Source organism: Hemitrygon akajei, chromosome 9, assembly GCF_048418815.1.
Source record: "Hemitrygon akajei chromosome 9, sHemAka1.3, whole genome shotgun sequence".
In the NCBI taxonomy this organism is placed as follows: domain Eukaryota; kingdom Metazoa; phylum Chordata; class Chondrichthyes; order Myliobatiformes; family Dasyatidae; genus Hemitrygon; species Hemitrygon akajei.
In genome coordinates, this window is record NC_133132.1 from 109,575,391 (window position 1) to 109,589,755 (window position 14,365).

The 14,365-nt window shown below is 44.4% G+C and overlaps 1 protein-coding gene across 1 annotated transcript in view; it reads right to left on the bottom strand.

Annotated features, from left to right (window-relative positions):
• LOC140733438 (myomesin-2-like) overlaps positions 1-13,754 on the bottom strand; it is a 130,625-nt gene extending 116,871 nt beyond the window's left edge. The window contains exons 1-2 of the mRNA XM_073056764.1: positions 13,625-13,754; positions 1,421-1,564 (exon numbers count right to left, since the gene is read on the bottom strand). Of these exons, the coding sequence (XP_072912865.1) occupies positions 1,421-1,539 (119 nt within the window). The 5' untranslated portion in view covers positions 1,540-1,564; positions 13,625-13,754. The remainder of the gene's footprint in view (positions 1-1,420; positions 1,565-13,624) is intronic.
• Positions 13,755-14,365: the final 611 nt, after the last annotated feature.

Consider the following 14,365-nt stretch of genomic DNA (forward strand, 5'->3'; position numbering starts at 1 on the left):
GGGGAATGGCAGCCTGCTCCCTCCCCTTCACTGTCCCATCCCAGAGGGGAATGGCAGCCTGCTCCCTCCCCTTCACTGTCCCATCCCAGAGGGGAATGTCACCCTGCTCCCTCCCCTTTACTGTCCCATCCCAGAGGGGAATGGCAGCCTGCTCCCTCCCCTTCACTGTCCCATTCCAGAGGGGAATGGCAGCCTGCTCCCTCCCCTTCACTGTCCCGTCCCAGAGGGGAATGGCAGCCTGCTCCCTCCCCTTCACTGTCCCATTCCAGAGGGGAATGGCAGCCTGCTCCCTCCCCTTCACTGTCCCGTCCCAGAGGGGAATGGCAGCCTGCTCCCTCCCCTTCACTGTCCCATCCCAGAGGGGAATGGCAGCCTGCTCCCTCCCCTTCACTGTCCCATCCCAGAGGGGAATGTCACCCTGCTCCCTCCCCTTTACTGTCCCATCCCAGAGGGGAATGGCAGCCTGCTCCCTCCCCTTCACTGTCCCGTCCCAGAGGGGAATGGCAGCCTGCTCCCTCCCCTTCACTGTCCCATCCCAGAGGGGAATGGCAGCCTGCTCCCTCCCCTTCACTGTCCCGTCCCAGAGGGGAATGGCAGCCTGCTCCCTCCCCTTCACTGTCCCGTCCCAGAGGGGAATGGCAGCCTGCTCCCTCCCCTTCACTGTCCCGTCCCAGAGGGGAATGGCAGCCTGCTCCCTCCCCTTCACTGTCCCGTCCCAGAGGGGAATGGCAGCCTGCTCCCTCCCCTTCACTGTCCCGTCCCAGAGGGGAATGGCAGCCTGCTCCCTCCCCTTCACTGTCCCGTCCCAGAGGGGAATGGCAGCCTGCTCCCTCCCCTTCACTGTCCCATACCAGAGGGGAATGGCAGCCTGCTCCCTCCCCTTCACTGTCCCGTCCCAGAGGGGAATGGCAGCCTGCTCCCTCCCCTTCACTGTCCCGTCCCAGAGGGGAATGGCAGCCTGCTCCCTCCCCTTCACTGTCCCATACCAGAGGGGAATGGCAGCCTGCTCCCTCCCCTTCACTGTCCCGTCCCAGAGGGGAATGGCAGCCTGCTCCCTCCCCTTCACTGTCCCGTCCCAGAGGGGAATGGCAGCCTGCTCCCTCCCCTTCACTGTCCCATCCCAGAGGGGAATGGCAGCCTGCTCCCTCCCCTTCACTGTCCCGTCCCAGAGGGGAATGGCAGCCTGCTCCCTCCCCTTCACTGTCCCATCCCAGAGGGGAATGGCAGCCTGCTCCCTCCCCTTCACTGTCCCGTCCCAGAGGGGAATGGCAGCCTGCTCCCTCCCCTTCACTGTCCCATCCCAGAGGGGAATGGCAGCCTGCTCCCTCCCCTTCACTGTCCCGTCCCAGAGGGGAATGGCAGCCTGCTCCCTCCCCTTCACTGTCCCGTCCCAGAGGGGAATGGCAGCCTGCTTCCTCACCTTTTAGTTGTGCTGCTTTTGCTAGTGTACTGCGTGACGAGGCTTCTGTCAGTGCTGCGGTAGTCATAGCCATAATGTTTATGCCTCTTCTGGTAAAAAGGCAAGATCGTTGTTGCCATGGTGATCAGGTGTCTTTAATCAATTCTACAAAGGGAATAAAATTAAATTATTGAAATTAAGATATTGAAAACATTGTAATAGAAAATTCTGGTACACATACTGGATATTTAATTCATCTTTCAACACTTGTTCCATGCTGTTAACATTTATTGAAACAAGTCATTGTACTTTTGCAGTTAATCATTTAAACAGTGTCAGCTGCAGTTTAGACCATGTGGCCATACGACATAGGAGCAGAATCATGCAATTCAGTTCATTGAGTCTGCTCCACCATTCCATGATGGATAATTTATTATCCTCCTCAACCCCAATCTCCTGCAAAGTTTCTTCTGAGTCAGAAGGATTTAGACAGGAACCCAAAACAGTAAGTTCCTTGAGGGCAACTTAAAACATACTCCAGGATTTTCTGTGACCCAGAACACCCTCAGCATTCCAGCTAAAGACTAGAATTGCAAAGGAAAAGGACAAATGATGAGGGGGGGGTGGAAGAAAGAGGAGGACAACGACAAGCTGGAAGGCAATGTGAGGGGAAGGAATAAAGTAAGAAACTTTGAGATTTGAGAAGAGGTAAAGGTTAATTGCTGAAAAAGAACTGAAGAATTTCAGTGACAATTTGAAATGAAACATGAGAAAAAGGAGTGTGAAAATACACCAGAAAAAGAGCTGTAAAAATAAAAAAGCTAGATAATGCAACATTAAGTGAAATATTAAGTTTTAATATTGATGTAGTATTACTGGGCAGCTAATATACGTTGTGCTGCCTTCTGGTCTTTCTTCCACGGTCAACCCGAGTGCCCTAACTGGGTGGCAATGGAGTTGAGCTCCACTAAAGAATTATCTATCTCTGCACTTCTTGGCTCTGCACTCCCTAGCAGTCTGCCCAGATCAATAGCTAATCCTCTGGTCAGACACACTTTGCGTATATGGGCTCAGTTCAGGAAATGCTATGGTTTCCAGGGGTTTTCCGTTTCTAGCCCTGTCGCACATAATCACCTTTTTTTACCTACTACGTACGATTCAGCATTCCATGTTTGGTACAGGAAGGGCATTAGACATTTTGAAGATCTCTTCATTGATAATCGCTTCGCTTCTTTTCAGCAGCTCTCCGTTAAGTTCAACCTGCCTAACGCTCACTTTTTCAGATATCTCCAAATCCGACACTTTACTGCTCCTTTAATTCCTAACTTTCCTGAAATGCCTGCGAAAAATGCTATGGACCTATTTCTTTCCATTAATCCACTAGGTAAAGGTTTAATTTCAATTATCCGAGATAAACTAGCAGCCTTACGACGGGCCCCTGTGGATAAAATTAAAATGGCCTGGGAGCAGGATTTAAATATCTCCTTATCCGAGGAGAGCTGGGACTCAGTTCTCAAATCGGTTAACTCAACCTCCTTTTGTGCTCGCCATTGCCTCTTACAGTTTAAGATTGTACATAGAGCCCATATGTCTAAATCTAAACTATCTCGATTCTACCCTGGCATTAGTCCGCTCTGTGATAAATGCAAGAGGGGCGTGGCCCCTCTCATCCACATGTACTGGTTCTGTCCTAGCTTGGAGAAATTCTGGAAAGATGTCTTCACTACATTATCGGGTATTCTGAATCAGCACCTAGAACCTAACCCCTTAATTGCTCTGTTTGGTTTTTGGGGCGAGACAGATTTATGTCTGGGTCCGACCAAATGCCGAATACTATCCTTTGCCTCTCTCCTAGTGAGACGCTTGATCCTCCTCAGCTGGAGAGATGTTGCCCCGCCCACTCATGCACAATGGCTTAACGACATTATGGCCTGCTTGGACCTCGAAAAAATTCATTATTCAGTTCTTAATTCGGATCTAAAATTCTATAAGGTCTGGGGACCTTTTATCGAATACTTTCATAACCTTCCTCTTGACTAGGGTTTTTTTTTCTTCTTTTCGGTCCCTTGCTTTCAGCTCCCTTTTTCTGGTAGTAGGCATTATTATCCTCTGTTACTAAGTGTATTCACAGTCTGGGAGTTTGACTGTCCGGACTTATACTCTTTATACTGTGTGGTGGTTGGTCTGGAGTTGTTGTTGTTTTTTTCTTGTGTTGTGGGGATTGGGGAGGACACTAAGCTCACTTGTCTTTAATTTAGGTGCTTTTTTGTTAAATTCTCTTCGTTTGTAGCATATTGTTATTGTATGCTTAATCTTGCACTGTATTAATGGTCCCCACTGGGATTTGGGGTTTTTAATTTTGTAAAAATGTTTTGAAAAACTAATAAAAAAATTTAAAATAAAACAAATATTGATGTAGGAAATCTCATAAATGTGTTTCTTCTCCCCATGTTCCAACTTCCTCATGTATTTCAAAAATGTACACTTTTTCTTTGTAGTTACTGTGACTGACCAAGAAAATTGATTTCAGGGTTATAAATAATGACTTGTGGTTTGATAAATTTATTTTGAACTTGAACTATGAAGTTTAGTGGGTTAATTGGTCATATGGGTGGCATGGGTACTTTGGGCTGGAAGGGTTTGATACTGTGCTACATTACTACATAAAATGGATAAGTACATTTTTTACTTGTGATAAGCTGTGAAGAGTGTTAACACTAGTCTATTGCCTCTTCTCCACTGGAGGAAAATGGAAATAATGAGAAAAATCAATAAATTTAAAACAAAAGATCTGAGGATTACATTTTCCTCTGTTATCCATATATTAGAGTCCTCAAAAAATACAGTACAAGGAACAAGCCCTTCAGCCATCCAGTCTGTGCCAAATCATTTAAACTGCCTACTCCCATCGACCTGCAGCCAGACCATATCCCTACCATCCATGTACCTATCTGAACTTCTTACATGTTGTAATTGAGCTTGCATGCACCACTTCCACACTCTCATGACCTGCTGAGTGCAGTTGCTTTCCCTGATGTTCCCCCTAAACATCTCACCTTTCACCCTCTAATTCCTGTGGAGACCGAGGTCCTTTGGCCTCTCCTTCATATATCACCAGTCCAATCTTCTATGCATTGGTGTGCTGGGGCAATGGCATCAACATGGGGTGACACCAACAAGCTCAATATTCTGATTAGAAAGGCTAGCTCTGTTCTAGGAGTCAAATTGGATACACTGAAGGCTACAATAGAACAAAGGATCCTATGGAAAATCCTGGCAATTCTGGACAATGTTTCTCACCCTCTGCATGCCACCTTGGCTGAACGGAGGAGCTAGTTTAGTAATAGACTAAGACAACTGCGCTGCTCCAAAGAGCACTACGAGGTCATTCATACCCTTGACCATTAGGTTCTATAATGAGTCAACCTATAGCCAGGGAAATGAGGTAACTTATTTTTTATTCTTTCTTATTTCTCTTCTAACATTTGTATCTGTGCAGCTTGTAATGCTACTGTAACACTAATTCCTTTGGAACCAATAAAATATCTATCCATCATAATCCATGACCCCTAGTTGAAGTCCCACCTGACATCTGTGGACAAAAGTCTGCTTGCATTTACCCCATCTATATCCCTCAATTTTGTACCTCTATCAGATCTCCTCAATCTCCTATGTTCCAAGGAATAAAGTCCTATTTAACCTTTCTTTATAACCCAGGTCCTCCAGTCTCAGCATCTTTGTACTCTTTCGAACTTCATCTAAAATTCACAAGATTCTCTGCTGTTGAATGCAATATTTGCAACAAAGATCCCTATCATTTAAACAATAATTCTTCCACATTTATGTACAAATTGTTCTGGTTGACATGGATGCAAAGTGTTCCTTTCCTACATTGTTTAAAGCTTAAAGGTAAATAGAAATTGTGGGAAATGTTCAGCAAATCAGACAGCATCTGAGGAGAGAGAAAAACCAAGTTATGTTTTCATTTTGATAATCTTTCTGAGCTGGAAGAAATACAAAGGAAACACGTTTCACATTACAGAGAGAGGGGCAAGCATCAGAAAGAGAAGAGGAAGCTCAATTTTTGGGTGGAAACCGGAGGGGTTAACTGACTAAAGTAGTATCACCAGCCTGGGGGCGGGGTGCGCCAGAGGCAGGTAGAGGGAGATGTGAACAAGCGGAGGTGAATGACATCTGAAACATAATTTGATGGTTGCAGGAAAGTAGCTGTGCCCAAAAGTGAATGGATGAGGTGGTCTGGGTGAAAGTAGGATTGACAGCACAGTTGACAAAATGTTTCAGGAGACAGGAAGGAGCCCTGGTGCCCTTCATAAGTCCATAAATCATGAGCAGAATGAGGCCATTTGGCCCATCAAGTCTGCACCACCATTCTATAATGGATAATTCATATTTTCTCTCAATCCCATTCTCTTGTCTTCTCCCCATAATATGACACACTTACCAATTATCAACCTCTGCTTTAAATATACAGAAATTACTTGGTCACCATAGCAGTCTGTGGCAATGAATTCTACAGATTCACCATCTTTTGGAGCTACAGAAATACCGCCACATTTCTTCCAAGTGGACATCCTTCTATTCTGAGTGCTTGCCCTCTTGTTCCTAGACTTTTCCATTACAAGAAACATCCTCATCATTGTTGTACTGGTGGGAGAGGGGGTGTGGTGAATACAGCAGGGAACCAGAGTAAGGAATATTCCTGTTATCTCAGAAATGCATAGCCTGGACAAGGATGGACTCCCTGAGATATAGCATGGATACCAGAATGATCCCAGGAATTAAAGGTTCATGTTTGAGTAGCATTGAGGACTCTGAGACTGTACTCACTAGAGCGCAGAAGAATCAGGAGCTTGGGGGATCTCATTGAAATTGGTCCAGTATTAAAAGGATGTGGACAGGATGTTTCCTATAATGGGGAGTGTCAAAGACCAGAGGGCACAGCCTTGATAGAAAGACACCTCTTTAGGTGGAAACAGATTAGGTGGAACTGATTGTCACAGTTAGCTGTAGAAGCCAAGTCATTGGATATATTTAAGGCAAAAGTTGACTGGTTCTTGAGTAGTCAGGGTATCAAAGGTTATGGGAAGGTGGCTGGAGAATGAGGTTGAGAGGCAAATCAGTCATGAAGGAATAGCCTAATTCTGCCCCTACATCTTATGCCAAAATGATTAGATGTGAAAGAGACTCACCTAGTTACAGGAGGGAATGGAGGTGCTGCACCAGACATACTAACATTGTATGTTTTGAAGTGATCTGTCTGAAAGCTTTCTACCATTAGTTGCCAAGGCCTTCCATTGGGCAGGATTGACCATGGATATTTCAACCTTCCTGTGTGGTGAGGATCTTTGATGATGGATGCTGCTTTTCTACAGCAACATTTTCTGTAGATGTGCACAATAGTTGGGACTGTTTTACCCATGATGTACTGGGCCAAATCCACTACCTTTCATAGGATTTTCCACACAAAAGGCATTGGTGTTACCATATCAGGTGTGATGCCACCAGTCAACACACTTTCCACCACACATCCATAGAAGTTTTCCAACTTTTTCAATGCCATGCCAAGCTTCCACAGGCTTCAGAGGAAGTAGAGGCACTGTCATGCTTTCTTCCAAATAATATTTATATGATGGGTCCAGGACAGGTCCTCTGAGATAGTGACACCCAGGAATTTAAAGGAGCCACCAGTACAATACATGTGACAATAATAAACCATCTGCAGCAACCTCCATGGGTTTCTCATCACCCCAAATGTTCTTCAAGGCTATGACAACTATATGGGAATCTAAGTGACCTCCATAAGGTCTTCATCACTAGCTTCAGGAATTACCTACAGCATCTGTCTTTTCATCCAGCTTGCACAATTCTTATTTTAAAGAAAACAAGGCAGCTCAACATCAAAGCCTCAGCAGTTCAGACAGATGTTTACTGGCAATGCAGGGGTGAGGAAACAGAACAACCAGTGATTGGGCCAAACAAGTGGCTGCAGAAACATTCTGAATGCATTAACATCACAGCAACTTCTCCACAGAGAAACTTCATTTCAAAATTGTTGTATTTAAACCAAAGCAGTCCAGGTAGACTCATAACTACTGGCAGAGAAAGAGCTGAATTTCAGTTTGCAGGGAGCTGGAACAGTGGGAGATGCGCAACAGGCTAAAGGGAATTGTCTGAGCTGCCCCCACTAGGGAGAAAACAACTAAACAAGGCTAAGTGATTTAAGGGGAGGGGAGGAAAGAGTATATGCCAGTCCAGAGAGGAGACAAGCAGCATCTTGTCCCACCAGCTTCACAGAATGAAATTTACAGGTTAACACTTCAAACAGAACATAGAACATTGCAGCACAGGAACACACCTTACAGCTCACTATGTTATTCCAAGCCAGTTAAATTAGTAATCAAATGGTTAACTAAACTTTTCTACCTACACAACATCTATATCCTTCCATTTTCTTCACATTCATGTACCTAGCTAAACATCTTAGAAGTCACTAATGTATCTGACTCTACCATCACCCCAGGCAGCACATTCCAAGCACCCACCACTCCATGTAAAAAAAAGTTACCACTCACATCTCCTTTGAAATTACTCCCTCTCCTTAAATGCATGCCCTCCAGTATTAGACATCTCAGCCCTTTGAAAAAGATATTGCTTTTTCCTTCATTCCCAGTCTATCAGCCTCATATTTATGGTTACACCAATTCCTTCCTCAATGTTTCCAACATGGACAAGAGGGTTCACATTTACAACACTCACTTCTATTGTGATAGAGGTACCTATCAGTACTCAACTATTCAAGACCATTAATCGAACTTACCTAGGAGAGACAAGTCAGGAGTTTCAGAAGCAGCCTCATGTGATTAAGGCCTCACACTCTGCTCCAAAACTTTTCACACACTAGGATAGTGTGTACCTCTAATTACCACCATCCAGAAATCAGTCAAAGTCAGCAGCCTGGAACAACTTCTTGGAAGACACACAGTGATTAAGCTCTCAGGCCCTCCTCTCATTGGTAACACCATCCTCACAATTATTGGTCAGAGACAGAACTACCCTAATAACATTCCATTTCAAAGGTCAAACATTCAGAGTGCTGCCCCAGTATACCAGCTCACTACACAGTTTCCCTACACACACCTATTCCCAATTAACTTAACAAGTCAATTTATTCAATCTATCTAGCTTCAGATCATTATCTAAATTAAGTCATTGCTTCCAAACCCAGCCACAGTCACACACAAATTGCATTTGAATTAACATTTATACTAACTAATAGGGGCACATATACTTACTTCCTTCACTTCGGTGAAAACTACAATCCTTGTCTCCTTCAAGAATTTCTTGAGGTACATGTTCCCCCAGTATTATCAGCATCAAAGAGTTAAAAAAATTCACAAAACTCTACTGTATCAATCATTTTCCTTACTTGTGGGTGGGATGATGAATGTCACTCAAATGAGAATTAATTTGATTGAGTATTTTTCAGAGATCATAGTCATGGAATACTACAGCACAGAAAAAGACTCTTCAGCCCATCCAGTTCATGTTGAACTGTTATTCTGCCTAGTCTCATCAACCTGCACCTATTCCACAGTTTCCCTTAAAGTAAACCCATATCCATCACTTCCACTAGCAGCTTGCTCCATACTCAAATCATCCTCTGAATGACAGTGTCACTTAAATGTTTCATCTTTGACCCCTAACCTATGGCCTCCAATTCTAGTTTCGTCCAAACTCAATGGCAAAAAAGCCTGCATACATTTACCCTATCTATATCCCTCATAATTTTGTATACCTTTGTCAAATCTCTTCTCATTCTTCTACACTCCAGGGAATTATGTCCTAACCTTGCATAACTCAGGTCCTCCAGTCCCAGCAACATCCTTGTAAATTTTCTCTGTACTCTTGCAACCTTATTGATATCCTTCTTGTAGGTATGTAGGCACAAAATATGTTAGCTGATAAAGAGTACTGACAAATGCAGGGTGTAATCAAGTCTGCATGGACTTTAGAAAGGCCTTCTACAAGGTTCTGTATGGCAGGCTAGTGTAGAAAGTAGGACACATTGAATCTGGGTGAACTGGCTGAAAGGACACAAAATTGTCTTGGTGGAAGGAATCAGAGGAATCAGTGAAGAGTTGTTTATCAAACTGAAGGCCTGAATTGGGTGCTGCAGTGATCAGTGTTGGGTCGCCTGTCATTCGTCATCGAAATTAAAAATTTGGATAACCACATTGTTAACGATTCGCAGGTTTGTGAGAAAAGTTGGTGATGTGATGGACAGTGAAGACTGTTATCTAACATTACAAAAGAGCTGGATGAACTGGGAAAGTGAGCCAAGAAGTGGCAGATGGAATTTAACTCAGACGAGTGTGAGGCATTGCATTTTGGCCAGGACAAGACTTACGGAGTAAATGGTGAGGCCCTGGAAACACAGGCACCTAGGAGTAGATACATAGTACCACGTAAGTGGTGATACATTAGACAGTGTGGCAGGCAGGCCTTCAGCAGTTAAGGCACTAAGTACAAGAGTTGGTATGTCATGTTACAGCTGTACAAGTCATTGGTGAGAATGCACTAAGAGCATTGTGTGTATATTTCTCGTCACCATTCTAATAGGAAGGATTTAAGCTGGAAAAGGTGCAGAACAGATTCACAAGGATGCCACCAGGATTGGAGGGTTTGAGTTATAAGGAGAGACTGGACAGGCTGGGACTGTTTTCCCTAGAGTGTAGGAGGCTGAGTGATCACCTGATAGAGGTTTACAAAATCATAAGGGACATAGATGAGTACATGGCCACAGTCTTTTCCACTGTGTAAGGGAGTCTAAACCCAGAGGGCACAGGTTCAGGGTGAGAGGGTAAATATTTAAAGGGGACCTGAGGCGCAACTTTTTCCACAGTGAGGGAGGTGTTTGTACAGAACAAGCTGCCACAGTAGGTGGTTGAACTAGGTACAATTACAATGTTTAAAACACAATAGGACACCAGGCCTTGAGTGCTGGTCTATGAGTTTCTGACCCGCTGTGGGAATGTCTTCCCACCACCTCCTTGGACAGAGCATTCTTGGTTCCAGCCAATCCCAGCAACCAGTCACTGGAGTCCATTCGATTCTATGCAAGGATCCCATCACAGGTACCACCATAGGTAAGTAAGGCCACTGTCAAATGGGATGAGATGAAGCACAGGCCAATCTCATGGTGAACATTTAGCTGGGACTCCCACATGTGACACAGTGGATAGTGCTGCCTCACAACTCTAGAAATCCTAGTTTGATCCTGACCTCAAATGCTGTCTGCGTTTTAACAAAAACAAAGGTCTTGCTCTAAGTAAGAATTGGAATTTGATTGTAAACAAGGTTGGGGAGCTGAAACCTGACTGGATGAGGACTAACCTATCAGGAAGGTTTATAAATATAACTGAACTGGACATGCCCAGGCATCATCACTGATGAAGATGGCAGAGTTTGTCATCAAAACATTGGTTATAATCGACACCTGAACCTGGCTGGAAGTTTGAGAAGAGTTTATTCACTGTACGTTAAGAGTTCACATGTTCTTGCTGTTATCCCATCGATTCCCCAAGTTTCTGTGCAGCTTGGAAAGGTTAACTGGCCACTGTAAGTTGTCTCCAGTGTGTGAATGAGGATGCAATTTGGGAAAGTTGATGGGAAAGTTGATTGAATCAGGGAGGGTGGGTGGTTGGGTGATTGGTGTAAATGAATAGTTGGTGTAGATGGGTGATTGGCATTGATTTGGATTCATACAGCACAAGAACATTCAGCCCAACTCATCCATGGTGACCAGATTTTGCAGAAAGAGAAGGAGTGAGGGTCCAGAGGAGGTTCAAGATAATTGTTCTGGGAATGCAAGGTATGAGGTGTGCTTAATGGTTTTGAGCCTACACCCACTGGAGTTTAGAAGAATGAGGGGGAATCTTATTGGAACCTGTTGAATAGTGAAAATCATGGCAGATTTACGTGGAGTATATGTGGAGATGATGTTTCCTATAATGGGAGAGTCTAGGGCCAGAATAGAAAGATACCCCTTTAGAACAGAGATGAGGAGGAATTTCTTTAGCCACAGAGTGATGAATTTTTGGAATTCATTGCCATGGATGGCTGTGGAGGTCAAGTTGTTGGGTATATTTAAAGGGGAGGATGTTAGATTCTTGATCAGTCAGAGTGTCAAAAGTTATCGGGAGAAGGCAGGAGAACGTGGTTGAAAGGGATAATAATTCAGCCATGATGGAATTGCAGATCAAGCTCGATAGGCTGAATGGCCTAATTCTGCTCCTATGTCTTATGGATTTCCCATCTGAGCTAATTCTATTTGTCCTTGTTTGGCCCACATTCCTATTTCTGATACACATCAGGCCATTTCCCCACAACAGTGAAATGCAGAGGTTTGGATCTCTTGACTGTTTGCTTTCAAAGTCAATGTAAGTTTATCATCAAAGTACATATTTGTCACCACTTACTACCCTGATATTCATTTTCTGCAGGCATTCACAAGAAAATAAAGAAATACAATATTGTTCATGAAAAATCATAAATAACAAAGCCTGCCAAACAACCTATGTGCAAAAGAAGACATCGTGCAATTAAAAATATAAATAATACAGAGCACAGGAGTTGTATAACACAGACGGCCCAAAGGAAAAATTCGCAGCGACGGGGAATCCGAAATCAACGCAAATTGGCAGAGTACTCAGCTGCTCCGACAGCTTCTATGGAGGAGAACCGAGGTGAACATGGTCCAGCGAGAGGTTGGAGGAGTTGCACGAAGTTACAAGGAAGGGCGAACTCCTCCCCGAGAGGAGGGTGTGTCTTTGCTTTTGGCAGCCAGTTCCAGGACAAGGTGGGAACAAGGTGACAGGAAAGCTGAGAACATCAAACCCCCCATTCCAGAGACGACCGCATAAAGCAAGCATTACTCTGGAGCAACATGGATGGATAGATAGATAGATAGATAGATAGATAGATAGATAGATAGATAGATAGATAGATAGATAGATAGATAGATAGATAGATACTTTATTCATCCCCATGGGGAAATTCAACTTTTTTCCAATGTCCCATACACTTGTTGTAGCAAAACTAATTACATACAATACTTAACTCAGTAAAAAATATGATATGCATCTAATGATGTTCCCTCTTAGGTCGCATGACCCGGAGACACCCTGTCCACAAGGCCATAAGACATAGGACCAGAATTAGGCTATTCGGCTTAGTGTGTCTGTTCCGCCAATCATCATCTTTATTATCTCTTTCAACCCCATTCTTCTGCCTTCTTCTCCTAACGTTTGACGCCCTTACTAATCAAGAAATGATCAACTTCCGACTTAAAAATACCCCATGATTTGGCCTCCATGGCCGTTTGTGCAACGAATTCCACAGATTCAGCCCCCTCTGGCGAAAGAAATTCTTGCTCATCTCTTTTCTAAAGGCCGATTCCGAGGTTGTGCCCTTCGGTTGAGACTCTTTCACAATAGAAAACGTCTTTGTCATTGATGAACTGGGAGGATAAACGGCAAAGGAGGGAACCAGAGAAGAAGACACATTCACAGCCATAAAACACTAACCGTCCTTTAGACCACCTGAGTCGCCTTTGTACAGACCCCGTTCCAATGCAATGTGTCTCGGGATTGTCGCGGTAATGAGGTTTCAATGGGTAGGTAATAAAGGAATGCTGTCCAGAGTCCTGGCCCCCGGTTACCTGCTCATGCCCCCGCCACGGCCAAACTCGCGACCCCAATCCCCCCCCCCCCACCCCGATCTAGAATTGACAGGGCTCCACCAGTGAATCGGAGCCGCCCCAGTTCGCCTCTCATGGGCACGGCGCAAGAGATGGAGAGCCTCAGGGAATATTTTTAGCGCCCTCTGAATGCCAAGGAGACTTGGAAAAGCCACTTGGCCAAACCCCCGGGGAAAGCTCCTTACATGATGCCGACATCAAAATCAAATATGTTGCAAAATAGGAACATCGCGTTTGTCTCCGAGGTAGTCTATGTACACTTGTAATGCAACGGTTAAACAAGCAATAGGTTCAACAGGCGCGGTAAAACAGCACGATGAGCAGCGGAGAACCAGTAATACAACCCGAGTTTGGGAAAGAGGCGGATTTCTGACCACCTCTTTGGGGTGGTCTGCAGCTCTCACTTTGCCCCTCGTCAAATTCAAAAAGGGGGAAAATAAACTCACCGAGCGTTGGGAAAGTCGAGTCGGAGACTGAGAGGAGGGTCTAGCTTCCGCAGCCGCCAGGCTTCTGGCTGGCAAAAAACAAAATAAGTCCTCGGATGAAGCGTGCCTGCTCACCCAAGAGACCCTTTTATGGCCAGGCACGCCGTTATATATAGAATCGTCGCTCTTACGTTGGTATAATATCTGATTCGTATGTGCGATTAAATGCAATATAGTCCCGTACATCTCTAGGGTCTTATACCGCAGGTGGACAGGTTGGTGTTGAATATACATTATCCAGCCTCTCTCAGGTCTATAGAGAGCTTGGGACATGATTTAACCTTCCTGTTACTTCAGAAGAGCTTGTAATGTTTAGTAATCTGCCACCCAGCTAGTTATTTTGTCAATGTAAAAGGACCTAATGAAGGGCCTTCGCCCAAAAGGACGGCTCTTTATTCCCCTCCATAGATGCTGCCTGATCTGAAGAGTTCCTCCAGCATTCTCCGTGTGTTGCTCTGGGTTTACAGCTTCTGCAGAATCTCGGGTGAATATGGTTATTTTTATCAAGTTCACGTTTATTTTCATGGGCAGACATATACCCCGGGTAGACCATGAAAATTAGCTTCTTACACCAGCCGAAAAGTACCCGACGACCAGGAGTTAACATAAAGTTTAAAAAAGTCACCACAAATAAACATAATGACATTAAGTGCGAGACTCCGTGCAGAAAAGTCATTGTTAACCATTTTTAATTAGCCCAGG